Here is a 22,155-nt window from a genome sequence, read left to right on the forward strand (position 1 = left end):
TCCAGTTAATTTTAGGTCGGAATATAAGATGTTTTTCTTTTCGCGCAAGCATATACCTATCCTCTTCGTGATTACATAAAGTGCTTACATTTTCTAGTTATGCTTATCTAGGCACGAAATCAAGATTTGGCTGTAAAGCTGCCCCTGGACTGCGATTTGTTTTTGTTTTTTGGGGGTTGATTTTTAAAGACTCTTTGATGGAATCTATTAAAAATCTTCCCAAATGTTAAAAAATAATCAACAAGCTCAAAACCCAATTGTGATTGTATTTTAAACAATATTGAATTATATATTTTTTTCATTTGAAAAGTGAATAAAAAATGCGATGCGGTGTCTTTAGACGATTTGAAATACTGCAATATCTGTGTATATTTCTTGCTCCCTCACTCCCTTTTATCACTGCTCCTTCTATTGATCTCATCCCATATTTATCTTTCTCTCTTTCAGTTTTTCCTTCCAACTGGAATTCTCGGTATAGTCTCCAAGAACAAGAGTACGTGTATGGTAAGTATCACATGTTAATATGAATTCAACTTTTAACACTGTCTTGTTGTTTATTTTTTTTATGATATATATATATTACTGTTATCAGTATGATGGTGATTTTTTATTAGAAATATTAGTAGTATTTTATTGCTATTATTTGTAATAGTTTCAGTTTTATTTTTTTCTAATTTCCAACAAATAAATACGTAATTGACATATAATTTTCATTAACACAGAAAATATTGAAAAAAAAGATGCCTGGAATAGAAAAAAAAGATCGGCACCCCTTCCTCCACAATTATCATTTTTTTTAAACAAATGAACTATATACATAAATTAAAGGGGGGGGGGGGGCAGTGCAATAGAAGGTGGCACACATTGAATATTCATATAATTATTGTTGTAATTATCATTTATTTTTAATCAAATAATCAATATTTTCTTTCCTAACTTACTAACCGGGCATGGTGGCTAAGTGGTGGAGCACCCGCCTCAATGAGGGAGGCCGTGGGTTCGATCCCTCCCTAAAGGCCTACTAAAGTATTGTGCGTGCCTACGCTCGACGTGTTTGAGTGGAGAATTGTAATAATTCCTTCTTAACCCTACTGCTTCTTATTATATTGAAATCGAGATATAACTAGTCCTAAGGCATATTAGATACTTTATAATTTTATTATCAAAATTAATAATGACTCCTCAATCCGATTGTCTTGTTCAATAGATCATTGCGTATATGGTGATGTCTATTATCTCTGCCGTAGTTGGGTTTGTTGTATTTTGCATGGGCATTACTGCAGCATCAGTGAGTGGCTATCAGACGTGTAGCTTCATCGGGATATGGAATTGCGGATACGATGTCCAGGTGAGATGCATGGTTTTTCTTTTCGTAAAATGAAGTATGTTGTCAGTTTTTGTTATCCTGTTGTTAAACTGGACTATTCTTTGTTAAAAATGAAGTATTATATATTGTTATCCCGTTCAATTTTCATTGACTGAGGTGCATCCTGTTCGTCAATTAAAGTATTATACAATATTGTCCTTTATTGTTATCCCGTTACCGGTGTGTTGGCCTAGTTGGTAGAGCGCCGTCTCACAACCGGGAGGTCGGGGATTCAAACCCTGGCCGCGTCAGACCAAAAGACGTTAAAAGATGGGGAGTTGCTGCTGCCCTGTTTGGCGTTTGACAATTAAAGGAATAGAGCCTTGTCGATCTGGCGCTGCACAGCGGCTGCCGAGCCTTCTAGTTGCAACGTTTGTTTGTGGAACGCACATTCTGTAAGAAATAAAACTACTTATGTTACTGAATATGTTACTGAATATAATATCGATGTTATGTGCATTACAGAAACCTGGTTAAGTAATCAGGATAATGTAGTGATTGGGGAGTGCACTCCTATAGGATATACTTTCATTAACTCTCCAAGAGACGCAAGTAATCGTGGAGGAGGGATTGGAGTCCTGTATAAAAGCATGCTCAAATTAAAGATTAAGAAAATAGATTTTAGGTTTTCCACATTTGAACACGCTCATATTACCGACTTGTCAAGCTCTATCCATTTTTTCATTGTCTATAGACCACCCCCTTCTTCAGCAAATAGATTCACAAGTTCTGACTTCTTGAAGGAATTTGATGAATACATATGTGAAATATCACTATGTCCAGGAAAATTGGTGTTATTAGGTGATTTCAATGTCCATTGGGAAGACATGAATAAAAATGATGTGCTTCACATGAGGAACACAATCTCTTCGGCTGGGTTCATTCAGCATGTACAAGGCCCAACCCACAATCTTGGTCATACTTTAGATCTAGTTTTTACCAGAGATGATTCAGTTATCTTACAGTGTCACACATTTGACACTTGTATTTCTGATCATTATATGATTCATTTTTTACTGGCTCATCAAACATCAGACCCAGTCTCTGTTACTTCTTCCTTACGTAATTACCGCAAGATTAATAAAGCTCAATTCAGTAATGCTTTACTTGACTTAGTTTCATCTCAACCAGAAGATTTAGATAATGTGTCTCTTTTTGACTGGTATGTTTCTGGCGTCACTAAGGTATTAGATACCTGTGCACCATCTTCAACTAAGTCTCGCCCTCTGAAGCGACGTAGACCCTGGTTTAATCAGTCTGTACTTGCTGCTCGCCAGCACCGACGTAAAGCAGAACGTAAATGGCGTAAAACACGACTAGACTCAGATCGCACATTGTTCATAGAAGCTAATAGGAATGTATGCCAAATCATTGATACCGCTAAAGAAGATTTCTTGAAAGATAAGTTAGGTTCGTGTTCTGTCAAGGAGGTATATCAGATCATTCATTCACTTTTGAACAAGAAGTCGAATCAACTTCCCTTATATGAATCTGCAGCCAGATTAGCTCATCAATTCTCTTTGTTTTTTGTCAACAAGATAAAAAGAATAAGAGCTGAACTTGATGCATGTACTGTACCTGTTAACATTCAGTTTACTGATATTGAAAACCAAACTATTCCACCTTTTCACAGAATTTCAGGTGCTTTCTCAGTCAAATGTATCCAGAATCATTATGTCTTCTGCTACTAAATCCTCTCGTCTTGACCCCATTCCTACATGGATTTTGAAAGAAAATATTGTTCATTTATTACCATTGCTCACAAATGTAATCAATCAATCTCTTTCCACAGGTATTTTCCCTGATCAAGCACATTCAGCAATCATCAAACCTTTTTTGAAGAAATCAGGGTTGGATGTAAATGATATCAGTAATTATAGACCGGTCTCAAACTTATCATTTCTAGGTAAACTCATCGAGAAGGCGGCATGTACTCAACTAGCTGATCATATTGAATCTAATAATATTCTTGATCCTCTCCAATCTGCCTATAGGCCAGGTCACAGCACGGAGTCTGCTCTGATCAAAGTAAAAAATGACATCATGTTATCTCTCGACTCTAATAATGTAGTTTTCATGGTGCTGTTAGATTTATCTGCCGCGTTTGATACAATAGACCATAACATTTTCATATCCCGGTTATTCAATAGAATAGGCATTAGGTCCACTGTCTTATCCTGGTTTCAATCATACCTGTCTGGATGGACTTCGCAAGTAGATATTGATGGCACATTGTCAAATCCCATAACTCTAGAATTTGGACTCCCTCAGGGTTCAATAGTCGGACCCATAGGCTACTCAATATATACTCTTCCAGTTGGTGATATCATCCGAAATCACTGTATCAATTATCATTTTTACGCTGATGACATACAATTATATGTTTCTTTTGATCCGAAAACTCCTGGAGCTCTCAATAACGCACTGGTTAAACTCCAGAATTGTATATCAGATATAAGACAGTGGATGATAGTGAATAAACTAAAACTTAATGATAATAAAACTGAATTTTTTGTTGCGGCCTCTACTTATAACTTGCGCAATCTTCCAAATGTTCAACTTGATGTTGATGGTACACTCATTAGACCATCGGAAAAAATACGAAACCTTGGTGTCATATTTGATTCCCGCATGTCAATGTCGTACCATATCTCTCATATCTGTAGCACAGTCACTTTTTATTTAAGGAATATTTCTAGAATCAGAAGGTTTATTGACCAGTCTGCCTGTCACAATGCTGTTCGTTCATTGGTTCTGTCTCGTATTGATTATTGCAATGGGCTCCTTTCTACGATTCCCTCTAATCAATTAGTCCGTGTTCAACGACTACAAAATTGGGCAGCACGATTAATTCTACAGGTTTCCCGGGATCATCCTTCCCAACCACTCTTTAATTCTCTTCACTGGCTTCCTTTTAAACAGAGAATTACGTTCAAATTACTCGTGATTGTCTACAAAACACTGAATAAACAGGCTCCACAGTATTTAAGTAGCTGCTTGAATCTGTATAGACCAACCAGAGCTCTTAGATCGGCCAGTGATCACCTTCGTCTCACATATTCATTAACTCGTACATTAGCTGGTGACAGAACTTTTACGGTGTCGGCTTCAAAATCCTGGAACAACCTGCCACTAATAATTAGACAGTCTCCATCATTAGCAATCTTCAAAAAGTCATTGAAAACTCATCTCTTTAATACTTTGTAGTTTTTAAAATAGTACATCTTATTCATTGTAAGCGCTTTGGGCCTAATGGGAAAAGCGCAGTACAAATAATAAGTAATAATAATAATAATAATGATCAATATTGGGCAAAATAAATTTTCGGAGTATTTCATTTCTGATGTCTATTTCGAACTGTAAAAAATATGCATTTTATAAATTTATTTCTGGTTATTCCGTTCACGTTATTCTGTTCATAAATCGAAGTATTATTTATTGTTATCACATTCATAAAATTTTACTTTATTATTTTCCCTTTCGCCAGAGGCGTCAATCCTGGGGGGAGGGGGCGATTGCGCCACCAATGAAAATATTGGGGGGGGTGGGGCAAACACATCGCACATTGTTTTGCCCCCCCCCCCATAATTCCGGATGTGCAAAAATGAAATAAGATTGTAATGTTCAGAAAGCGAGATTGAGATACACAACTCGTTCTTTCTTTCAAATCGTGCTCAAAATGTCCGCTTTTCAGATTGGAATATAAAAATTTTCAGCTCGTGCTTCGCACTCGCAACATTTATGTAGCAAAAACTCATACTTTCATGATCATAAATAGATGAATAGAATGTCCCTTTTTCAGTTCTAAACCTAAAAAAAAAGAAAAAGAAATTCTGGGGTGGACTTGACTTTTAAAATATCCCTTTTTCTGATCTGAAAATTGAAAAAATTAAGCTTGCACTCGCATCATTTGGTTAGTGAAATACACATGGTCTATAGTCATGTGCAAAAATAAAATAAGATGGTAATTATACACAGAAATCAGCAAGCGAGATTGAGCTACACAACTCGTTCTATATTTAAAATCGTGCTCAAATTGTCCGCTTCTCAGATTGGAATATAAAAATTTTCAGCTCGCGCTTCGCATTGGCATCATTTATGTAGCAAAAACTCATACTTTTCATGATCATAAATAATAGATGAAAAGAATGTCCCGTTTTCAGTTCTAAACCTCAAAAGAACTCCCGCTTCGATTTGCAATAATCTTTTGTTGGATATATCTCCTGTTTATCGAAAACGTCCATTAAACTGTCGTTTTTTTTCCAGATCAAAATATCAAAATTTTCAGCTCGCGCTCGCATCTATTGTTCTTTTAGATACTAATCTTAATCATTGGTACCGAAATGCTTAGAATATCAAGCTTTCAGGTCAGAATATAAAGAAAGTTCAGCTCGCTCTCAGCACTCGCATTATCTGTGTAGTTAGATATGTATCCTCCTCATGAGTTACTACAAACATTCAAACAGTCCTAAACAGGTACACTTTACCTGTTTTAAGGCCCGGGGGGGGGGCACTTCCATTGACGAGTGGATACCATGCGCGACCATGGGGTCTCGAAAAGCACCCTAAACACGTAATTTCCATATTCTGAAAACGCACCCCTTAACAAGTATTGGCGTGTGAAACCCTACCCTTAACAAGTATTGGAAACAAAACGATCCTCTTGGCATATATTCCCTGAAATGAACCTCTAAACAAGTACAGGAATATTCTATTGTTACGGGTAATTTGGTCGTCGGCTTTACCTTATTTGGTTTAGTACCTTCTACACCTCGCGAAAATCGGACTCTAAACACGAAGTTCCGGGGCAGAAAGGACATCCTTATAAACACTTTAATTTTGTTTTATCATCCCCGCAAATTCGAACCTAAACACGTAATTTTCATAGCGAAATAGATACACTTTTTCATTATTTTTGTGTTTTTGACACCCTTATCACGTTACGTACGTAACGTGCCTTATCGTGAAAAATACATCCTTTTTACGTGTTTTTTGGTCGTGCATGGTATATCCACTCGTCAATGTAAGTGGCCCCCGGGTTTTAAGGTCAGTATACTAAAAAACAAAATCAGCTCGCATTAATAAGTTGGTGAAATACGGGTCTGTATCTCATAAGTCGTATATATATATATATATCCAGATCTCTCTCTCTCTATATACAGTGCGTCCCAGAATAAACGAAACCGAGATTTAGCGATCATTTATCATAACTTAATCATAAATAGAATAGACAAATGACCTACCAATTTAAAGCTTAGAATCTCCTCTTTCATCTGATATTACTTAGGTTATTTCTTATTCACGCATGAGTGAGCAAAAACAATTTGAAGAAAGGATACCAAAAACTCATTTGGCGGGGGGTATCTGGGTTTCAAAAAGAAAACCACATTTCTGAAAAGTTCAATATCGGCTCTTTAATTTGGTACCAAAATTACAGAAAATGGTCAAGAAATAAAGAAGTTCTGGTCATTTGAAATAAGGCTTGTATTTCCATAATTTCATGAGATAAACGTGTTTTCACTGGTTTCCCACAGAAGCTTTCGCATGGTGAACAAAAGATTTAATGCATGGCTGATCGTCAACAAAATAGAGTGTCGAGAGAGTTTGAAAGCCAGCCTGGAGAACCTCTTCATTTTATGAAATTATTGAAATTCAAGCCTTATTTCAAATGACCAGCACTTTGTTATTTCGTGACCATTTTCTGTAATTGAGGAGGAGATATTGAACTTTTCAAAAATGTGGTTTTCTTTTTGAAACCCAGATACCCCCCGCCAAATGAGTTTTTGATATCCTTTCTTCAAATTGCATTTGCTCACTCATGCGTGAATGAGAAATAATATAAGTAATATCAGATGAAAGAGGAGATTCTAAGCTTTAAATTGGTAGGTCATTTGTCTATTTTATATATGATTAAGTTATGATAAATGATCGCTTAATCTCGGTTTCGTTTTTTCTGGGACGCACTGTATATATGCCCATGTGCGAGTAAGGGTCTGTGTGTGTGGGTGTTTTGTACGATCGAGCGCCTTTGGATGTTGATTTATGATTTTGCCCCCCCCCCATCTTTAAATAGGATCGACGGCCCTTCCCTTTCCTGTTCATAAATTGAAGTATTATTTATTGATATCCCGTTAATAAATTGAAAAGCAATATCTTTTATTGCTATTTCCTCTTCATGAATTGAAATATTCATTGTTATTCCGTACATAAATTAGTTTTTGTTACCATAAACTGAAGTATTATTTATTGTTTTCCCGTTCATTAATTGAAATATCATTCATTGCTATCCCGTTCATGAACTTCAGTATTAATCATTGTTTCCTCGCCATTATCTCGTTCATTAAGTGAAGTTTTACCCGTTCATGAATTGAAATATGGTTTCTTGATCTCTTTCATGAACTATACCAGTAATTATTTTTGTCTGATTTTACTTTCTTTTCATTCTAGATTATTTGATTTGATTTGATTTGATTTATTTATTTCCGTTTCACAATAGTATAATAAACATAACAAAACAAGGTCGAAAATACTACGAAATATAATATGTATACATAAATAATCATAAATTTAAAGAACACAATTGAGTAAATAAATTTATCTGAAATGACATTTGTATTTGAAAGTAAAACGGAGGGGCTTGCCGAAAAAAGCAAAGCTTGTACAGGAGGCAAGCCCCTAACTTAGTTTCAATATAAAACTACAACAAATAAATATTGGTTCGTAATAATAAATTTGTTTAAAAATAAATACAATTTTTGTGCACTTGAAAAAACGTAACTGATGGGTCATGTAAAGAAATATTTACGTTATACAATATTTTAAGAGAGGGGGAGGTGAGGGGGGGGGGGGGCAGACGGGACAGAGCAGTGCAATACACTAAGTAGAAAAGAAATATGGCAGGCAGCAGGAGCAGGTACTTGGCTAATTGCAGTTTTAAGAAAAAAAGAATGTAAAACAAATAATATACATGACTATATGTATATAATATAAACACATATACATAAAAGTTGAGTGTGATTAAATTAGTTATTTTAGTTATTCAGCTTGACCTGTTTGCGACGAATATTTTAGAATTAACATTTTTTTTCAGTTTGCGTTTAAAAATATTAACATTAGGGGATTCTTTGAAATCTTGAGGCAGAGAGTTCCAATAGGCAGGCCCGGAGAAGACAAACGAGTTTTTTGCAAATAAAGTTCTTGTTAAAGGAAGATGATAACATAGACGTTGCCTTGTTGGGTAGCTGTGTACGGAAGCATTTTTACGGAACATATTAAAGAAAAATGGCGGGGAGATCGTCCCTGCTTAATTTAAACATAAATTGACTAAGTTCGAAAAGATATATGTCATTTACTTTAAGAATGTTATTTTCAAAAAATAAGATATCAGTATGTGATCTAAAGTGTGTTTGAAAAATTATTCTTAGAGCTTTTTTCTGGAGAAGTAATATTCTATTTATTTGTGTTTGTATTGCACATCCCCACGCAATAATTCCATAATTAATATATGGTAGAATAAGTGTGTAATATAATGTTAACAAAGTGCGGGAAGGGAGAAAATGTTTAAGTTTATTAATAATTCCAATGTTTCTAGAAATTGTTTTACATATACTATCTATATGAGGCTTCCAGGATAATTTGTCGTCAATAAGGACACCCAAGAATCTAGTAGTGGAAACATTATTAAGAACAAAATTATCAAAGAAAATCCTGTCAGTTAGAGTATTGACTTTATTACTGAAAAGCATGTAGTTTGTCTTCTGGTGATTAAGTGAAAGTTTGTTGGCCTTGATCCAATCTGTAACATTCGTTAGTTCAAAGTTTAAGGTTCTAACGAGTTGGTTAATATCATCATGGGAAAAGAAAATATTTGAATCGTCAGCAAAAAGTATAAATGAAAGTAAATTTGATGTATTTTTAATATCATTGATGTAAGTAATAAAAAGAAGTGGGCCTAGTAGGCTACCCTGGGGGACACCGCAAGTAATTGGAAGAGTAGTCGAATTGCAATTATTCACTGATACAAATTGGGTCCTATCAGTGAGGTAACTCCTGAACCACTCCAAGGCCTTCCCTCTAACTCCATAATGACATAGTTTATGAAGGAGAATTTCATGATTTATAGTGTCGAAGGCCTTGGAGAAGTCCAGGAAGATACCGACAGTATGACAACTATTATCGATGGAAGTGGTGACTTTATTTATAAATGACAAAATTGCATGGGAAGTACTGTGATTTTTACGAAATCCAAATTGGAAGTTTGAAAAAATGTTATGTAATTTGAAGAAATCACTAGTTCTGGTATGGACCAGTTTTTCTAGAATTTTAGATAGTGAAGTTAGTAAGGATATTGGACGATAGTTAGAAACGAGTTGGCTATCACCTTTTTTGAACAGTGGGATGACTTTGGAGATTTTCATTTTATTGGGGACCCGTCCAGTGGTAAGAGAGATATTGAAAATATGTACCAATGGATCAACGATGGCTGCAATGATTTTTTTTAGAAGAAAGTTTGGTATACCGTCATACCCCGGGCTTTTCTTATTCTGTAGATTGCTAACAATGTTAATGATTTCCATAGAATTAGTAGGGCTGAAAAACATAGAATTGGGGTTAGGGTCGTCAAGGAAATCAGAAAAGGATTTGTTAAATCGAGGTATATTTTTAGCCAAGTTGTTGCCAACATTTGAAAAATATGAATTAAACTCTCCTGTGATTTTATTAGCGTCGTCTGTAATAGTATTATTTGACTTTATTTTTGTGATTGTAGAGCTTTTTTTCTTTTTGTTCAGTACATTATTAATAATCTTCCAAGTATTTTTCATATCATTTTTGTAAATGTTCAATTGGGAAGTGTAGTATTCCCTTTTGGCAATACGTAATAATGTGGTAAGGGTGTTTTTATAACAAGTGTACTTAGAACGAGAGTTTTCGTTAGGTTTAGAAATATATTTATAATAAAGATTATTTTTACGATTAATAGATCGTAAAATAGCTTTAGTGATCCACGGATGTATTGGGTTTTTTTTATAATTTGACTTTCGGTGGGTGATAAGAGGGACATTGGTGTCTAGACAAGATGTTAATTTGGTAATAAAAATGTCGTAAGCTACATCAACCTCTGTGGAGTCAAAAATGGTCGACCAGTCTGTATTGTCTAAATCATTAATTAAATGAGAAATGTTATCATCGGTTATTTTACGATAGGAAGTATTATATGATTCATTCTTAAAAAGTTTATTTTTAGACAGCTTCGCAAAAATTGAAAAGTGATCAGAAATATCACTAAGAACTATACCAACATCGTGAAATTCTTATCGTACTTTATATGATTAGGCTTTATCCAATTAATATGGCACCACCAAAATTGTAACATTATTTTGTTATACATACACTTAGCCGGCTTAGGCGAAAATTTCATAATTAATCATTGTTGTTTCCCATTTTTTTCCTAAAATATTTATTCCTCAGCGAGCCCGAATTACCTTCGATGTTTTCCTCGTGTTCACAGGCTTAATTGAGCTTGTTGTTGCGATTATTGCAGCTTGTTATTGCTGTGCTGGTGTGTGTTGTGGACGAACTAATAACGCAACAAGTACCATGGTAAGTTAAATTCAGTATGATAAGAAAATGAAGAAAGTACCAGTGGTCAGAAATATCATTTTGCTTGCTTATTTTACTTGATATGTTTGACTTAATATTGTGTTTGTGTCGTCTCTAAGTAAATGCATTCTGTTTCGACTTCATAATCACATCACAGCAATCATAACTATTCGTGGTTCATCTCCTAAATTTATTTATCAAATATACAGCATATCATGAATGAATCCCAATACCCCCACCCTTTGCCCCCACTAGTCTAGGAGCCAGGGGGCTTTATTCAGAATTTTTGGTGGGGAAGGTTTGACAAGCTTATCCGGGGTAAAATTGTGCGCTGATTCCAAAAATGCCACTCTTATTGACCGTACTCACGCCATTTTGGTCATTTTGGAAAATGGTCCCTTAACAGACTGCTTTTGTAGCCACATGCAATTAAAAGGATCTATCTTAAGTAAAAATGCACACAGATTCCAGATAAAGTGCTTTCATTTGCCAAATCACAATAGCAGTGGTCATTTTGGCCATAATTTGGCCAAAAATGACAATTTTCATGATTTTTTGGCCGAAATGTGTTACAAATTTTGATCAGAGCTACGACTGGATGTTTTTAGAAATCCACATTTATTTTCAAAATGTGCGCTGGATCATAACCATCAACCTCATGTAATTTATTCCGTCAGTTTTGACCTATGAGGGTCATTTTGGGTACTTTAGACATAAATGACCATTCGCGCAATTTGCATTATTAACTGTTCATATAGGCAGGAAATTGAGGTCTTCAGCATGTTTTTTTTTCTTCCCTCATAAAATGAGAAGGCATTTAAATGTCCTTCAAGTGTAGAATTTTATGCTGATTCCAAATATATCATTCATAATAACCATATTTAATAGCTTGTGGTAATTTTGACCACTTATGACCCTCAAAATGGCCAATGACATAGGTTCATTTTACCCCCAAATACTTCGAACGTTACCAGAACCATTACAAGGTGTGCTGCGACACCTAACATTGGTGTGTTAATCCTTTAAATTGAACATCTCACAAAGTATTTTGACCTTATGTAATTTATTCCATCAGTTTTGACCTATGAGGGTCATTTGGGGTACTTTATACATAACTGACCCTTTACGAAGTTTTGCATAATAAAGTGCACATATACATGTAGGCAGGAATTTGAGGTCTCATAGCGTGTTTTATCTTCTTCCCAATATAAAATGCAAATGCGTTCAAAAATCCATCCTGTGTAGAATTTTATGCAGATTCCAAATATATCAGTCTTATTGGCCCTATTCAATAGCTTATGGTTATTTTGGCCACTTATGGCCCTTAAAATGACCAATGACATCAGATCATTTTACCCCCCAAATACTTCGAACGTTACCAGAATCGTTACAAGAGTGTGTTGCGACACCTAACATTGGGGTGTGTTAATCCTTCAAATTGAACATCTCAAAATTATTTTGACCTCATTCCATCAGTTTTGACCTATGAGGGTCATTTTGGATACTTTAGACATAACTGACCATTCGCACATAGGCAGGAATTTGAGGTCTTCAGTGTGTTTTATCTTCTTCCCTTATAAAATGGGAATACATTTAAATGTCCCTTTTGTATAGAATATTATGCTGATTCTAAATATATCAGTCTTAATGACCCTATTGAACACCTAATGGTCATTTTGGCCACTTATGGCCATAAAAATGACCAATAACATCAGTTCAATTTATCCAAAATACCTCAATGTTACCAGAATCGTTACCAGGATGTGCTGTGACATCGAACATTGGTGTATTAATCCTTTAAAATGAACATTTCAAAAGTATTTTGACCTCATGTAATTTATATCATTAGTTTTGACTTTTGACCATTTTGGGTAACTGACCATTCGTGCAACTTTGCATAATAACTGTGCAAATCGGCAGGAATTTGAGGTCTTCAGTGTGCTTTATCTTCCTCCTTTATAAAATGGGAATGATGCATATGTCGTTCTTGTGTAGAATTTCAAGCTGATTCCCAATATGTCAGTCTTAATGACCCCATTTAACAGATTATGGTCATTTTGGCCACTTTTTGGCCCCAAATGACCAATACCATCTGTTCAATACTTCAATTTATCCAAAAATACTTTGAATGTTACTATAATCGTTACAAGAGTGTGCTCTGACACCTAACACTGGTGTATTAATCATTTAAATTGAGTGTCCCAAAAATAGTTTTGACAGCCTTGGTCAATTTGGCCAGATTGTCCCCTGCCCAATGTGTATACTAAATTAGCCTATAGTGAACATAGTGAGGAGACAATTCAGGATTGTGTTAATATTAGCATCAATTATTGTTAAATTGGAAAAGTTTGAAAGCTTTGGGGTGATAATCAATGCAATGATTCCATATAAATCAATGTTATTGGCCGAACTATTGGACTTTGTGGTAATTTTGATCACCTTTCCTCAATAATTTCTCGTGACCACACATTATTTGATTTAAAAAGGGCTCAAATGTTGCTTAATATTATTTTCAGCTTGAGCTACTACACCAATAAACCTTTACATCAAGTACACATAAGGTTGTTTGACCATGCACTTTGGTCATTTTCATGATTTTAGGCACATTAACCATTTTGTAATTCATGGAAACGAATTCAAGAATGATGTTAGATAAGACATATTACAAAAACTTTCTGCACCAGATTAATACAATGATTTAGAATATATCAGTCTTAATGACTACTTAGTGGTCATTTTGGTCCCTACAATTAGCAATGACAATTACATGTATCAAAAGTATTCCAATGTTCTTGCTCTACATTTTTGTAAGATTTGTTGTATCAATCATAATCAATGACAAATTATTTAATTCAATATGATATTACTAATAGTACATAATCAAAATGTGACCACTTTGGCCACTTTGACCGTTTATCCAATGTGTGAATTTTGAAATAAACATGACTTAGCAGCAATTGTAGGTCTATGAACATGATGAAATGCGTAATCCCTTTTCATGGGAAATATTAAAGGCTCACCTTGAGTAAAAATTATTGTGCCAGATATCATGTGACTGTCTACTGTGGCCCCTTTGATCACTGTATGTTCCTAAATAGCCAGAATTTTTTTCCTTCTTTAAAGTCAAATTGTACTGAGAATCATTACAAAGCAAAATAGGTCACAGTGAAGTTCACAAAGAGCTTTGACTATCATTCATTTTTACAATCTTTGTTTTTTCTTGTACAGTGATTCACAAAGCTCACATTGGCATGATTGGTGAGCAGCAAACTTACCCTTAATTCTTTTGAAGACGTACTGGGTAATAAAATACATTCTCCATATGAAATTATTCTCTGTGCCGAATTTTGGTCACTCTTTAACAATTTAGGGCAAGTTTTCCACTTTCAACTTTACCAATCATGCCAATGTGAGGTTTGTGAAACATTACACAAAATGGCAAAGGTAATAAAATGCACCATGGTTAAATCTATTCGTGAAATCCACTTTGACCAATAGCTTTGTAATGACGCACCTTTGAGTTCAGGATTAGTGCCTTCCTCTAGAATATAGTTATCTGTATAATTTAAATAAAAAAGGAGGGAATGATATCATTGAGTAGCCATAACATCAGTGTTATGGCTACTCAATGACCACACAATAACCAAATGGTGAGGTATTTGGCACAATTTTTTTTACTCAAGGTGAGCTTTTAATATTTCCAATCGAAAGGGATTGAACGCATTTCCACAATTGCTCCTGTCATGTTTATTTACAAAAGTCATACATGCGATAGATAGTCAAAATGGCCAAATTGGTTTCAAAATTTTGATAATGTGCTATTAGTCATATCATATTGAAATCAATAATTGATATAATACATCTTATTAACAATACGGAGCGACAACAACATTTGAATCCTCTTTGATACATGCAAATGTGATTGGTCATTTTCGGGACCAAAAGCAACCAAAATGACCACTAGCTCATAAATGGTCATTAAGACTAATATATTTGGAATCATTAATCTAGAAAAGTGTCTTAAAATAACATGTAAATGATGCTAAAGTGTCTCATTCCTGAATTTACTGCCCCATATATGTGAGGTTTCCATAAACATTTACTGTGTGGTCAAGGTGGCTAAAATCATGTAAATGACGACAGTGCCATGGTCAAACAACCTTATGTATGCACGATGTAAAGGATTTTATCACAATTATCGACACTCTTCACCGATTATTGGTAGCTCATGCTGATAATGATACTGACCAGCATTTGAGCCCTTTTTGACTCATCAAAGCATGCAAGGTCTCTCTCTTAGCTGATCTCTCCACTAATTGGAGATTCCTAGGGTCCATGGTCACTGGTCAATATTGAGGGAAACGTGGTCAAAATGACCACAGGGTCCAATAGTTATGGTCTGTGTGGAATAATTTCATTGATTTCCACCAAGAAGCTTTCAAACTTCCCCATTTAACAATAATTGATGCTAATATTAACGCAATCCAAAATTTCTCCTCACCATGTTCGATATCACATGAATTAACATACACAATGAGCAGGCGGCTGGCCGGGGGAGGGGTCAAGGTGGCCAAAATGACCAAGGTAGTCAACTTTGGGGATGCTCAATTTTAAGGATTCATTCACCAGTGTTGGGTATTACAGCACACCCTTGTTAAGATTCTGGTAACATTCGAAGTATTTCTGGATAAATTGAACTGTTTTTTTGCCATTTTAAGGGCCATAAGTGGCCAAAATAATCTAAAGCTGTTAAATAGGGTGATATATTTGGAATCAGCATCACATTTTACATAAGAAGAACTTTTGAATGCATTTCCATTTTATATGGGAAGAAGATAAAACACGCTGAAGACCTGAAATTCCTGTCTATGTGCAGTTTATTATATGCAAAACTGCGTGAATGGTCAGTTGTGGCTAAAGTACGCCAAGTAACCCTCATAGGTCAAAACTGATGGAATGAGGTCAAAATACTGAGATGTTCAATTTCAAGGATTAATACACCAATGTTAGTTGTCACAGTATGCCCTTGTAACGATTCTGGTAACGTTCGAAGTATTTGGGGGTAAAATGATCTGATGTCATTGGTCATTTAAGGGCCATAAGTGGCCAAAATAACCATAAGCTATTGAATAGGGCCAATAAGACTGATATATTTGGAATCTGCATAAAATTCTACACAGGATGGATTTTTGAACGCATTTGCATTTTATATTGGGAAGAAGATAAAACACGCTATGAGACCTCAAATTCCTGCCTACATGTATATGTGCACTTTATTATGCAAAACTTCGTAAAGGGTCAGTTATGTATAAAGTACCCCAAATGACCCTCATAGGTCAAAACTGATGGAATAAATTACATAAGGTCAAAATACTTTGTGAGATGTTCAATTTAAAGGATTAACACACCAATGTTAGGTGTCGCAGCACACCTTGTAATGGTTCTGGTAACGTTCGAAGTATTTGGGGGTAAAATGAACCTATGTCATTGGCCATTTTGAGGGTCATAAGTGGTCAAAATTACCACAAGCTATTAAATAGGGTTATTATGAATGATATATTTGGAATCAGCATAAAATTTTACACTTGAAGGACATTTAAATGCCTTCTCATTTTATGAGGGAAGAAGAAAAAACATGCTGAAGACCTCAATTTCCTGCCTATTTGAACAGTTAATAATGCAAATTGCGCGAATGGTCAGTTATGTCTTAAGTACCCAAAATGACCCTCATAGGTCAAAACTGACGGAATAGATTACATGAGGTTGATGGTTATGATCCAGCGCACATTTTGAAAATAAATGTGGATTTCTAAAAACATCCAGTCGAAGCTCTGATCAATATTTGTAACACATTTCGGCCAAAAAATCATGAAAATTGTCATTTTTGGCCAAATTATGGCCAAAATGACCACTGCTATTGTGATTTGGCAAATGAAAGCACTTTATCTGGAATCTGTGTGCATTTTTACTTAAGATAGATCCTTTTAATTGCATGTGGCTACAAAAGCAGTCTGTTAAGGGACCATTTTCCAAAGAATGGTCAAAATGGTCATTTTTGGCCAAAATTTGGCCAAAATGACCAAAATGGCGTGAGTACGGTCAATAAGAGTGGCATTTTTGGAATCAGCGCACAATTTTACCCCGGATAAGCTTTTCAAACCTTCCCCACCAAAAATTCTGAATAAAGCCCCCTGGCTCCTAGACTACACCTATGACCCATTTATCATTTCTCTTGATACTTCCCGTTTCTCTTGTTCTTTCTGCATCATCCCGGACCCCCCCCCCCCCCGCTACTCTTTATACAGTGCGTCCCAGAAAAAACCAAAACCGAGATTAAGCGATGATTTATCATAACTTAATCATAAAAAAAATAGACAAATGACCTACAAATGCAAAGCTTAGAATCTCCTCTTTCATCTGGTATTACTTAGATTATTCCTCATTCGCGCATGACTGAGCAAAAACAATTCGAAGAAAGGATGCCAAAAACTCATTTGGCGGGGGGTATCTGAAATTTCAAAAAGAAAGTCACATGAATGAAAAGTTCAAAATCTGCTTTTTCCTTGATATCTTAATCACAGAAAATGGTCAAGAGGTAAAAAAGTTATGATCCCTCGAAATAATGCTTGTATTTCCATAATTTCATTAAAATAAACGTGTTTTCACCAGTTTCCCACAGAAGCTATCGCACGGTAACAAAAGACTTACTGCACGGCTGATCGTCAACAAAACGGAGTGTCGATCGTGAGTTTGAACGCCAGCCTGTAAAACCTCTCCATGTTATGAAATTATTGAAATTCAAGCCTTATTTCAAATAACCAGAACTTATTATTTCTTGACCATTTTCTGTAATTGAGGTATCGAATTAAAGAGCAGATATATATTGAACTGTTTAAAATGTGGCTTTCGTTTTTGAAACCATACGGCAAGCCAAGTGACTTTTTGGAATCCCCTTTTCAAATTGTTTTTTGTTCACTCATACGTGAATGAGAAATAATCTAAGTAATTTCAGATGAAAGAGGAGATTCTAAGCTTTACAATGGTAGGTCATTTGTCTATTGTTTTTGTGATTAAGTTATGAATATGATAAATCATCGATAAATCTCGGTTTCGTTTTTTGTGGGACGCACTGTATAGCACTATATACTACTTATATTCATATTCTCGACTCAACTCTCTAATTCCCTTTCTGTATGTGTCTGCCTATTGCTCTTTCTTGTCTCTCGCATTCTTCTGCTGTCCTATTTGAGTATTCTTGGGGGGGGGGGGGGGACATCGCCCCAATACATTTGATTTCATCGACAAGATAACCAGAGATTTTGTTTACTTTCCTTTTACCTAGGTGTACCAACATTCAAATAATGTTACGCCAGTAGTCATGATGGTTCCTGCGCATGCTCAACCAGCTGGTTAGTCTATTATCATGTTGTGTGTGTGTGTCAGAGTCATTCAGTAATTAATGTAGTGTGCTATACATTTTGCTAGATAAATCAAATAATGATAAGATCTTGGCAATTTGATGCTGTGATTGATTTTGTTGATGAATAAACCCAAACATAGTTAACGGTGTACTATACATTTCGCTAAATAATACAAATAATAAGATTTTGTCCATTTGATGCTGTGATTTTTATTGTTGATGAATGAATATACCCAGACTTAGTATACAGTGTTCTAAACATTTGGCTAAATAAAACAAATAATGATATATTGGCAATATGATGCTGTGATTGTTATTGTTGATCCATACACCCAGACACAGATGACATATAATAATCCTTAAATTTGTCTCATCTCTGTGAATATTTGTTAAAACATACATGTAAGATCTGAAAAGAGGTTGGATAGTATGTTTTAAGGGTGCTGGGTAATATCAAAGGGGGGGGGGGGGTTCACATGATATGGAAAATCTCAGCTAATATCTGGTTGACGTGTTATTAGATGTCGTGCTTGATATAGATATCTAGTGACACAACATACGCTCCTGCAACATTTGCTCAGCTGTCTTGATAACTCACAGGGCATAGGGTTACAGTTAGGATTTTAAGAGTACCTTTGTTCAAAAGGATGTAAAGATAGGGATAAGGTTTTATTTAGTTTTGGAATTTCGGTTTTATGTTATAAGGGCTGTTTTTGCCCCCCCCCCCACCCCCGCCTGCGGATAGGGTTGAACACAAATGTAGTAATGACATTATCCTTGATCTTACCAGGGCAACCGATGGGGTATCCCCATCCCACTCCAGCCAATCAACCACATACTTACATGGCCCTAGGAGCTACACCCCACCAAGTACCAGCACCTCAACTAGGACCAGGACCCCAACCAGGCCCAGGACCTCAACCAAACTACAACATGGGAGGACCTTCGCCCCCTCCCCACTACGATGAGATAGACCCTGTTAATCTGCCAGCTCAGCCTGTGAAGATGTAAATGAACTTTGACTTGAGAACATGTGACCTGGTTCATTCTAAGTTGATCTGTAGGCCTACATGTATATGTCTAGATACATGGACATGTATAAAACGTTATACAGTGTCTCCAAGAGAAAAAAAGTTTCAGAGATCCATACCACAGCCATCAAATTATTTCATGTCAAGTCTTACCAATCATACGCTACCCAACATGAAATTGACATTGAAATAATATATGAAACTCGTTTTACTCATCTCTCTTGGTTCTTAATTGCTATAAGTACATGTACATCACAATGAAGAAGTAGAAACTCTGCCGATATATTGTTTGAAATTACAACTGAGAATGACAGTTTTTATCTTAGTCTAGGGCGAACTGCATATTCTTGTCAAAGAGGAAGCTGTAAAAATAATTCGACAAAATAATGATAAAGAAGTTAGAATGAATTAAATGCTTTGGACTGTCCTCAGGCTATTTATTTTACTTGGGCCGATAAAAAAAGTAAGTGGTTCATAAAACTATTGAAAACTGATGCTGGAGTCTTCATGCATTAAAGCAAACTCTCCAGGCAGAGATGAAGAGATGTATGGTCAGAACATAAACAAGAAGTATTATTCTCTAATTTTTTAAATAGGGGAGCCTCAGACAATAATTGTTTGATTCTTTCCCACCATCTTGTAACTTGGTTAAAGCAGATACGAACCAATGGCGCCATCTCGAGTCCTCAACTACTCATACCGGGCCAGTTTCCTGACCCCTAATGCTAGTGTAGTCTAGTAATATAGACCCACTTGAATGATAACATGCTAATTAACTACTCGACACATTTATACCGCAATTAATTATGTTATCAAGTAGCAAAACAATTATTTTTTCCTCTCAAAACACTTAAGTTTCTCTATACAAATACAACTATACATGTAGGTCGATTTATTGTCTGTAGTATTAGTAGATATCTGAAAACGTATATTTTCAGACTATGTATTTATAACGCACAGTCAATGAGAGACCACATACAGTTCACTCCCCCTTTAAAACTTCACTCTGAACATCTTCAGCATTCATCTGCAAAAACCATAATCAAGAGTTGGCGTGTCATGGTCTGGTGATTATGATCCTCATCTTCCAAAGAGAGGGTCGTGGGTTCGAACCCCAGCCATGGCTCGCTTTCCTTCCACAAGAAATTTACCCACATTGTGCTGCACTCAACACAGGTGAGTGTAAAGTCCTGAAATGCACAGAGCAATGGAGGCGGCATGCCATGCTACAATCGTATTGATATAGTGCATATTGGAATAGAACAGTCCAGATAGATGATGCTATAAAAAGCACCTTTTTCTTATTATCATGATCTTGTGTATATTTTGACACTAACACGCTGCCTTCGTTTGATGTATATTATCTTTTAGCTGCTTGGTGTTGATTTTTTTGCCATAACTTGATTCGAATCACATCCAAAGTGCAAAGGACAGGCTTATTGTTATTAAACGGGTCACAGTCACTCACTTAGTTTAGTAGTTGTCTAAAGCTTTGGTTTGTGTTCAATGGTGTGTATTATAGTAAATACTCAATATAATATTCCTATCTTACTTAAAACGATAAGTGTACAGATTTTTATGGTTGATACTTTGTGAAAAGATGAATTTTGATGACGGATCAGATTTGGTGCCTTCTCTCGGTGACGTTTTTTGTTAAATTATCATCAAATATCAGAGACTGGCCTTTTAAATATATTTTTACATTTTGATTATTTCATCCATATCTATATATATCTATACATGAATATATTTAATGTACAATCCTTAAGATGGCAATTGCTTTATGATAAACTTTAATTTCAATTATCATCTGTATTCAAATTTTGAAAATAAATTAATTTTTCATGTACCAAAACTTATACGAAGATCCGTACCCTTTTGGTTGTACATGTATAACTGGCCTCACCTCCATTTACATGTATTCCAAACGTCTTGAGATAATTTAACCTGTCCTCTACTGAATTCTGTAATTCCTATAGGCTAAAAACAAGATTCTAGTAGGGATTGGGTTAACATTGATTACAGTCATGTACTTGTATGTATCCTACATATTTTACTCTCAAAATTTTCTTTGTTTATTCTAACATAAAATTTTACAGCCTTACAACTTCATGTTTTTACCTCTTTCATAATGTTTGTACCTTCTTTTCTTCTGACTTTCTGCTCCACTCCTTCCCTTCACTCCCCTTCTCTTTCTCTCTATCCCTTTCCACCCCCCCCCCTCTCCCTCTCTGCCTCTCCCCTCCCCATCTCTCTCTTTCCTTTCTAGAATTCCACAACACAAATAGTTTCAATACCATACTTTATCCATAATATTTATTTTGTAATTATCCGTCATTGTTTAAATATTTTTTTGTGTATTTATTACCTTGTAAATACATCGCAATTCGGCCTTAGCCGCGATGATCTCTGATTTTTATTAATAAACCATTTATCTATCTATCCTAATCTTTGGTAGAATGGGCTCTATTTGTGGCAAATGGATACACATTACTTATATGAGTATTTAAAAATTCATGATTTAACATTTTGAGATTTTTTCCCAAAGCAACTTCAACTATTTTTCTATATTCAGTTTTGTGTCTTTCTGTACTTTTTATTTACATGTACTATGCACTACTGTTTTTATTCTATGTATTTTTGTAACGAGTGTAAATTTGTATGAGTAAAAACATAGATGAGTTTTGACGTAGTGTCCAAAGATTTTTAATATTAATGGGAGCGGAATGATATCATGC

At 35.3% G+C, this 22,155-nt stretch overlaps 1 protein-coding gene across 1 annotated transcript in view; it reads left to right on the plus strand.

The window, feature by feature from the left end:
- Nucleotides 1–21,945, plus strand: part of LOC121422241 — a 34,040-nt gene extending 12,095 nt beyond the window's left edge. Inside the window, exons 3-7 of the mRNA XM_041617152.1 lie at nucleotides 448–504; nucleotides 1,208–1,348; nucleotides 10,835–10,966; nucleotides 18,309–18,375; nucleotides 19,177–21,945. Of these exons, the coding sequence (XP_041473086.1) occupies nucleotides 448–504; nucleotides 1,208–1,348; nucleotides 10,835–10,966; nucleotides 18,309–18,375; nucleotides 19,177–19,397 (618 nt within the window). The 3' untranslated portion in view covers nucleotides 19,398–21,945. The remainder of the gene's footprint in view (nucleotides 1–447; nucleotides 505–1,207; nucleotides 1,349–10,834; nucleotides 10,967–18,308; nucleotides 18,376–19,176) is intronic.
- Nucleotides 21,946–22,155: the final 210 nt, after the last annotated feature.

The sequence above is a fragment of the Lytechinus variegatus genome, chromosome 1 (genome assembly GCF_018143015.1).
Source record: "Lytechinus variegatus isolate NC3 chromosome 1, Lvar_3.0, whole genome shotgun sequence".
Taxonomy (NCBI): Eukaryota; Metazoa; Echinodermata; class Echinoidea; order Temnopleuroida; family Toxopneustidae; genus Lytechinus; species Lytechinus variegatus.